This window comes from Gracilinanus agilis, unplaced genomic scaffold (genome assembly GCF_016433145.1).
Source record: "Gracilinanus agilis isolate LMUSP501 unplaced genomic scaffold, AgileGrace unplaced_scaffold51989, whole genome shotgun sequence".
Taxonomy (NCBI): Eukaryota; Metazoa; Chordata; class Mammalia; order Didelphimorphia; family Didelphidae; genus Gracilinanus; species Gracilinanus agilis.
The window spans coordinates 1-9,573 of record NW_025386897.1 but is presented as its reverse complement, the minus strand read 5'-3'; the positions used below and the strand labels follow the sequence as shown (position 1 = coordinate 9,573).

Genomic DNA, 9,573 nt, shown 5'->3' with positions numbered 1-9,573 from the left:
GCGCGCTCAGCTTTCGCGTGCGTTCTTGACTTAATGGGGTCCTAAGTCTTGCTGCTCTCAGGAACAGGTCCCGGAGCTGCTGATGACTCGATGGGTGCCCCAAACTTGCTCTATTTCTTTTTAGCTGGGTTCAGAGCTATAGGTGAGTGTGGAGGGGGTGGGGGTGGGGCGGTTGCTCAGCTCGCGCTTGAGTGAGAGCCCTTTTTAGCTTGGAAATGTCTCGATTCCACGTACCTTCCACGCTGTGCCCTGTTGTGGGGTTCCTCCGTTCGTCTGGACTTGTTTTTATGTCCCCTTGAGGAGTTTTGTGTGTTTCGGTCAGGAGAGGTTAAGAGCTGCTTCTTACTCTGCCGCCATCTTAACCCGGAAGTCCTGCATCACCACTTTTTAAAAGTATTTTATTTAAAATAATATTAACATTTTAGTTTTTTAATCAGTCCTTAAAACCTTCCTCTACTATTAAAGTAATACCTCTAATTACTTGAAAGATTCAGCATGGACTTCATATTTAAAGTAATAGAAGAAATATATACTCAGGATTTGCATTTTTTTTTAAAAAAAAACAACTATTGATGTGCAGTTTTCTTAATTTGTAGATAATGCAGACAGCAGTACACTCCATGCAGTGGCCTTCCTTCGAACTCCTGAGATTCTCACAGTAAATTCAATTGGACAGTTAAAGATATGGGATTTCAGACAGCAAGGAAATGAACCCTCTCAGATATTGTCACTGTAAGTTCTGTTATACAGTTAGTTTTCTACTGGATTTATCCCTCTACAAATGCCTTGTCCTGATGCTATGTTGTAGGAGGTGGGTTATTTTGGGTTTTTGAAGGCTATGTCAACAGAGCACAAACTCAGGTTCTGCAAAGCTAGAAAGGTTTTTGTTTTCTACCTGGCAATAGATAGTTTATAATCAGAAAATCAGCTTCACTACATAGAGGCTGAACCAACAAGTTGTCTACTAGGTAGTAAAAATAACAATAGCTAACATAGTGATTACTATGTACCAGGCAATGTGCTTAGTGCTTTACCATTATTTCATTTGATTCTCACGACCCTGGGAGGTAGGTGCTGTTACTTTCCCTAGTCATATAGCTAATGAGAGTCTGGGGTTGCATTTTGAAAGGATTTTTTTATTCCCTTTTTCTATTTTGAGTTAATCAAGAACTGAAAGTACCCCTACTTAACCCTTAGTAAGTCACTAAGTAAGAGAGTTCACAAGTCACTTACTAGAAAAAGAAAAAAGTTCACACCTCCAAAGGCCACAAGCACTGCTCCCCTGCACCCCCTTGGGCAGTGCTAGGCAAATTGGTAGGCTGTGATTAGTTCCTGTGAACCGGGAGAGAGAAAGTGACATGGAAAAAGGACTATAAAAGGTGAGAACAAGGAGAAGAAGGGATTCCTTCCTTGGCTCTTCCACAAGAACTCTCTTCACTTCAGTGGGACACTCTTCAGCATGAAGACTCTTGGCCTTATGTGCACTGATCTCATTGGCTTTTTAGTAAGTCTTCAGGCTCTTTGAATTTCAGTCTCCTGATTAGGACCTTAGATTCTGGTGATATTCGCTTTCGGATTCACAGTTTGGAAGCACTAGGATGAGGATTTAGAGTATTTGTAACTAGGCAATTTTTTTCCCTACCTTTTTCCTATATTTCCCACTTTACTATTTCTACCTTGCTGTAAATGAAAGTACTAAAAGTCATTTTGACTTAAGAAGTTAATTATTTTTATAAACTGCAACCACAATATATTATTTTTTTAATTCTTATATTTGTCAAACCCATTTTTAATTATTATAATTTGAACTCAGGGTTTATGACTCCAAGCCCAGCCACCTAGCCTAGCTGTAAGCACCCATTAAATTAATACATGGTAATATATTGATTAGATCACCTCCCTGACTACAGATCCTAATCCAGCCACACCTCATTTTGCGTAACTCTTGCCCATGTTCTATAAACCATCACATATTAGAGGCCTTCTGTTAGTTCTCTATATTTCATGGAATCTAGTATAGTGTTTAAGTAATGTGTTTCTTATCATTCTCATTACCCAAATGACTCAGCTCCTTTTCCATTTGTTTCCTAATGATGATACTTTAAACAACTTTTTGCATATATGTTCATATGGACTTTCATCCATTAGGTATGTCTTTTGATTTCTAGATCACACACAATTTTGTTCTTTTGAGATTGTGGTATTCTATATTTTGCAACCATGAAGCATCATTCTAGTTGCTAGTCTGGTTTCTTCCAGACAGTTGATTCCCAAGTGTGCCAATGAATCATCTAACATGCTTACCCATGTCAGATAACCATTTTATTGAATATTTACATTATTATAAAACAAAAATCCTTTGGATTTCCGAATTACAATAGAGCAAGACAGTCCCAAGAAATGAGGCATGTTTATCCTACTTACTCACAAGCCACCTCCTAATTATATTGAAAAGGCCTGCTGATAAAGGTTCCTTATTTAAGAATATCCTTTAAATGGACATTAGCCATTATTTAAAACAACTGAAATGCCTGACCCCATATATATATACCTTATTTTATTGTGCTTTACTTTATTGCACTTTGCAGATATTGCATTTTTTACAAATGGAAATTTTGTGGCAATCCGACATCAAAAAGCCTGTCAGCACCATTTTCCCAATAGCATCTGTTCACATTTTGTTTCTGTCACATGTTGGCAATATTTCAAACTTTTTCATTATTATGTCTGTTATGGTAATCTGTGATCAGTAATCTTTGATGTTTCTCTTGTAATGTTTTAGGATACCACCAACTCACACCCATATAAGAATAGTGAGTTTAATCAATAATCCAAAATTGAGAAGAATAGCTGGACCTAAACACAGAAGAAATCTGTGAAAGAGAACATGGGAATATAACATAAAATTGAGCTTGAATCACTTTTCAAGATAATTTCAAAGGGAAATTGAATTAAATATCTTTGAGAGTTGTATCATAGTTAAATTAGGTCTTATTTCTACAAATCATTTTGCATTGATAATTAATGTTATATATGTGGTTATTTGTTTCTATATCTACCTACACATGCACAGACACTGTCTATCTGTGTGGTTTACTGCCCAAACCAATCTGGATGTTTCTAGGCAAAAAATCAAATACTATTTTTTAAACCTCATAAGCATTTGTAATAAGGAGTGTTTTTGGATAACATATTTAGCAAATGGCTGGTTTTCATTGTGCTTAGAAATGTGGATATGTTCAAAGATTTCAATTCAGGTACTGAAATGTTTTCCCATTTAAAAACAAGACAATAATGAACAATCAATCCCATTAGTAATTTTGAAGTTAATTCAACAGGTATTTTTGACATCTTGTTCAGTTCACCAAATCATCATATTTCTTAGATCTGAGTGCAATTTAAGCTCATTGTTAAGAAGAGCAGAAATTGAAAGACTTCTTTTTCAGAGTTGATACATAACATACATGAAAAACATAGTTATAGGAGCATCAGAAACTAAACATTAGCTTCATTTTGTTTTGCTATTCCTTATGTTAGCTAACATGCATTCTGAATAATTGTGCATTCTATTCTAGATTTTCTAGATATTTTAAATATATATCTAATCAAGTTTTGGAATTCCTTATGTAAAGTTAGTTGTTAGGAGATTAGAAAGAAATTAAGCTTGAGGTAAGCAAAAAATTTCCTGTTACAGTTGTCTTAAAAAAAGTTCCTTATGGGAGGGCTTCTAGCAAAAAAAAAGCGGGGGGGCCACTCCTAAAATATGTTGTTGAAGGGATTTTTGTTCAGGTGAGGGTGTGACTAGATGGCTTCTGATTTCCAATTCAGATTTATGTTGGGTTTGTTGATCAAAGAAAATTAAGTACTACCCTTGAAAATGGCAGTTAACTTAGGATATTGAAGACTGAGGCACCAATTGTAATTTCTAGTAGTTACACTTAGTATAATTTTGGTTGGTGTTTTAAGATGAAATGAAGGAAGGAAAAAACTGATGTAAGAAAGTATCTTTTTTCTTTTCTTTTTTGCATTTTCTTCAAAAGGACTGGAGACAGAGTTCCACTCCACTGTGTTGATAGACATCCCAATCAGCAACATGTTGTAGCTACTGGAGGTCAGGATGGAATGTTGAGTATTTGGGATGTTAGACAAGGTAGCATGCCAGTTTCTCTGCTGAAAGCTCATGAAGCTGAAAGTAAGTATTTTCGAGGAAACAATTTTATAATTAGTGATTTGTATAACAATTTTAAGAGCAAAATTTTGATGTTGGTATATGTTATTTTTCATATTTTTGCATTTGGATTAATACATGTGTTTCAGAAACAACTTTTTTTAAAGCCCTTACCTTCTCTCTTAAAATTGATACTAAGTATCACTTCCACAGCAGAAGAGTGCTAAAGGCTGTAAGATTAAATTAAATATCCAAATTCTCCAAGTATTTTTATACGGTTAATAATAATAACTGGAAGTAAAGGGAAGTAAAGTGAGAGAGAGAAGAGTGATTTTTTCAGCCATGTTAAAAGGAAAAAAACCCAAAGGCGTGGTTACAGAAACCTTTAACAACCCAACGTAAAAATGTACGTGAGGATACAAAGGAAAGGAATTGTGGGGAACTGTAGTCCTGGGGTACAAAATTCCAACTACACATTCCCCTTGGGATCCTTTGGGAGACTAGTTGCCCCAGTGGATCATGCAAACATAACCAAATTTATAACTTTAACTAGAGGTATATATAATAATTTGGGGATAAAAGGGAAATAAAAGAGAAAAAGAACAAAACCACTTAGGTGCATTGACAAAAAGCCAATCAGAGGTATAAGAGTGTACATTCAAAATAAATGCATATTCACCTCACCCCACCATGGTTCAATTCAGCACATCCAAAGTTCACTTTGGATCTTTTGGTGCAGCGTGTGGTTCTTGCAAGCAAGTTTCTTACCCTAAAATTACTCTCAAAAGAATTTAAACTTTGAATTATAGGATAATAATACATTTGCCTTGAGGAGGATGGTGAAAAACATAGGGATCACCCAGGGATACATGGCTGAGGGGAATGTAGTCCTCGGGTACCAAATTCCAACTACACAAAGCTATACAGTTAGGGTTAAGTGACTTGCCTAGGACCACACAGCTAGGAAGTGTCTGATTTGAACCCAACCTCCTGTCTCCAGGCCTGGCTTTCTATCCACTGAGACACTAGCTGCCCCAACAGAACTGTTCTCAAGAAGCTTATGTTTTCATGGAATCAGGGTCGCAGGCAGTATATATGCCTAGTGAACCAATGTCACAAGCACCCAGGGTGATTTATGAATTTAATGTTGTATTACATTTTACTGTACTTTAGAGCATTTCAATAATACGACTTTCATTGTTAAACCCTCCCCAACTTGATTCTCACTTCACTAGCCTAAAAATTTATTTGCCATTCTGTCTAGGCTCAAGGCAAAGAATTTTTTGACTATGCTATTATACACACATACATAATTAAGTATATTCCAACTAAGAGCCATAGGATCTTTGTTGAACTAATCTATTAAAAAATAAACCTTTATTTGTTCTTGTTCTGTAGTGTGGGAAGTTCACTTCCATCCATCCAACCCAGATCACCTGTTTACTTGCTCTGAAGATGGATCCCTTTGGCATTGGGATGCTTCCACAGATGTTCCTGAAAAATCATCACTTTTTCACCAAGGTAAGAGGCCTTGGAAAAGAATTGTGCACAAATATTTCACTATCCTATTGGAAAATATTTGTTGGGAAATTTATTTTTCTCTCAAGAAACTGCTTCATTGCCATACCAAATGAAAAAATACAAATCTTCATCATAAGAGAAGTCAGTCTCATTCTTCTGTTACTTAAAGATTAAATATATAATAGCCTTAGGGCAAACCTAAAGTTTTCTGATTGCCATTTTATTGATGATGCTTACAAAATTCTATAATACAGGTTAGTACTAGATATAGATTCTTCAGGCTCTTTTTTGTGTGTCTCTTGTTTCTTGCCACTGTATTGTTTGATAGGCATTGATAACCTTGACAGGGATGGACTAAAGAGTAGGTGGAAAAGAGGTACAATACAGATTAATAAGCTTCTGATTTTGTTGGCCAGATCTTCTCAGTTTATATTGATCTCACTCCCAATCAGAATCAGACGTGGGTAGAAGAAACTTAGGAATTATGTTTGTGAAAAGGATATATTTTCAGTTCAATTAAACATTTATTTTTTACATTTATGTGCAGATCAGTTCTCAACAACTTTAATAAAAAAATAATGTGATAAATGCATAAAAAAGATTTAAGCTAAATGTTGAGTTCAGTTCAAGAGAAATGAAGGAAACTATTTTCAATGGGGAATCAAAAATTCCTTTATAGAAAAGGAGACATTTAGGGCAGCTGGGTAGCTCTGGATTGAGAGTCAGGCCTAGAGACAGGAGATCCTAGTTCAAATCCAGCCTCAGACACTTCCCAGCAGTGTGACCCTGGGCAAGTCACTTGACCCCCATTGCCCACCCTTACCACTCTTCCACCTAGGAGCCAATACACAGAACTTAAGGGTTTAAAAAGAAATAAAAAATAAAATTTTAAAAAAAGAAAAGAAAAGGAGACATTTGATCTGGACTTTAAAGGATGCATAGAGAGGACATTCTAACCATAGCAGACAGCACAAACACAGACTCAGGAGTGGAAAGTGTGTGATGTGTATGGGGTACCACAAATAATCCAGTTTAACAGTAACATAATGTACATAGAATGGAGTAGTACATGATAAAGTAGAAAGGATAGTATGTATCAGGTTACATAGAGCCTTGAATATTAAACTATCTAGTACAGCGATGGGCAAACCACAGCCCACAGGCCAGATGTGGCCCCCTGAGGCCCCCTGAAATGTTCTATCAGGCTGTGCAACATCATTCCTAATCTGACAAATACAATGAGTAGGATATAATACAACGAAACTTCGAACTGGTTGACTTAGAAACAGACTGACAGATGAGCATTTCTTTTCCTTTGGCCCCCTCTTTAAAAAGTTTGCCCATCACTGATCTAGTATGAAGTTTAATCATTAGTCAGTAAAGAGATATTTTATAGGGTTTTTAGCTGTAGAATGGCAGAACTATTTTTCAGTATAGGGAGCATAAATTTGGCAATAGTATGAGAGAGGGATTTAGGGAGCCTATTGCAGCTAGCAGGGTGGTACTGAGTACCTTAAATGGAATGGTAAGAAAAGAGAGGAAGAATGTTTATAGTAGAATCAACAGAGATTTGTAATTGACTATTAGAAGTGGGGATGGGGGTAGAAAGGAAATATCAAAGATAACCACAAATCATCAAATATGGGAAAGTGGATAAATGGTGTTGCTGACAATACAGAAGGAAAAGCAGATTTTGAGCAGGATGGTTTTTAAATACTATTAAGATATATTTTGTAAACAATAGAAAACAATAGATAAGATTCTGGGAAAGGCAATGAGTGAGATTTTTTTCTTTGAGTCAGAAGAAAAGAAATGAAAAGCCCGAAAAGTTTTGAGAAGGAAAATTAAGGGAACACCTATCAGATCATTTAATAATAGGAAGTCATTTTATAAATAAAAAGTTGAGGTTGGGTACTTGAGATGAAAGGGAAAGAAAAGTACAGATTTGGAAAGGTAGTTGTGGTGGAATGAATTTTAAAATTGGAAGGAAGTTGGGAGGCTGTGGTATCTTCATTTCCAACAAGTAATTATTCAGCTTTCCCTTATAAACCTCTAGTGAGGAAAAAAACAAAAACCCCACTAATTCATGAGATAGTTCTTTATCTTACTTTGATAGGACTAAGTGTTAGGAAGTATCTATTTTCTTCCATCACACCAAAATCTATGATTTTCTTCCCCTTGCTTCTAGTTTTAGTCTCTGTCCAAGCAGAACAAATGCAATCTCTCTAGGGAACAGCTCTTCAAATACTTTAAAATAGTTTTTTTCTTAATCTTAATAATGATAATTATACAATGCTAAGTTTCCCTAAAAAAGATTTTTTTCTATTTATACTGTTGTAATTATTGTATGTGGTTATTTAGCTATGTTTACTCTACATCACTTTATTAAAGGCTTCTCATGTTTTTTGGAATTCTTCATATTTGTTATTTCTTATGGCATAGTAACAAAGTTATATTTAATGTTAGCATATGCACGAAAGGTAGGTGCTTTTTGGGAAAAGTTCCTATATTTTTGCTTTTAAAAAGTAATCAAGAAACACAGGAGGGTTGCAGACCTTATCTAGAATATAGCAACACCTTTTGTGTTAGCAAAAAACTGGAAATTAATTAGATACTCATTGAGTGGGGAATGACTAAACCTATTATGCTGTGGTATGTAAACATAATAGATAATTACTGTGCCATAAGAAATAACAAATATGAAAAATTCCAAAAAACATGAGAAGCCTTTTATAAAGTAATATAGAGTAAAAACAACTAAATAACCACACAAAATAACTACAATATTAAAAATAGAAAACAATTTTTTAATGAAACTTAGCACTATATAATTATAATGATCAAGACTAAGAAAAAAAGTTTTTAAAATGCCCCTTTTCTTTCCCTGCAGGAGTTGAGGGCTACAGATACAGAATAGTGCCTATGCTGTCATATAGTTGATATGTTGATTTTGATGATCTACTTTTTAATTTTAAATTTTGGTTTGGAGGGAAGGCTTGTTGGGTAGGTCAAGGATATATTTGAAGTGAATGTGATATAAAAACAAAAGACAACAATAAAACTAATGGTAGTAAGTGTAAAATTCTGAATATATACTAACGTAACAGGTTAAAGCTTGATTCTGGAGATCATTTTGAACCAGTAGGTAAAAGTGATTTTTGTAATTACCTTGATCTCTAAGCAAGACATAATGAGAATAAAGATCTCTATAAGGCTGTGGCTAAATATGTTAAGAGGTTCACTGGTATCCTAAAGTCAAAGTTATGAATGGGAACCAATTAACACCAATGTAATATGTGTTAATATACATCTTTAGAATTGTAAAATATACCATAATGGATCTGGAAAGGATCTTGATGAATATTAACAAATTATCATAATTGTCAATTACAATATTAACAAAATATACAGTTCATCACCCTAAGACAGCTATAGAAAAATTTGATATTTCCAGGGTAAGAAATGGGGAGAAGATTGATAGATATTCATAAAGAACAATACGAGAAGATCAGAATTCTATAAAAATACTTTTGGAGTAAGCATCATCACTTTACTAAGCATAAAGTAAAGACTGAAAACAAGTATACACCACTGGGCTTGTCAAGTATCTTCAAAGTGAGTTTGCCTATAGATGTACATTATTAAATAATTAAAATTCAAGAGTGGAATCAAAAGGCCCTTCATTAATATTATGTGCATGAACTCTTCCAATAATATGTCAACAGATAAACATTGAACAGATGGCTGAGTTATTAAGATTTGTTTGGGAAGTAGAGGAGTTTATAAATGTTATTCAGGATTAGGCCACTGCCACCAGAAATTACAAAACAATAATATTTTAAGTAGCCAGATTTTATATATATATATATATATATATATATATA

The 9,573-nt window shown here is 34.6% G+C and overlaps 1 protein-coding gene across 1 annotated transcript; it reads left to right on the top strand.

Annotated features, from left to right (window-relative positions):
* Positions 1-596: 596 nt before the first annotated feature.
* LOC123255772 (nucleoporin Nup43) lies at positions 597-5,689 on the top strand (the record flags this gene model as incomplete). Its single annotated transcript, XM_044684508.1, has 3 exons — positions 597-732; positions 4,041-4,192; positions 5,567-5,689. Coding segments are annotated over 3 exons (411 nt in total), but the record flags the coding sequence as incomplete, so codon positions are not given.
* Between the last annotated feature and the right edge of the window lie 3,884 nt (positions 5,690-9,573).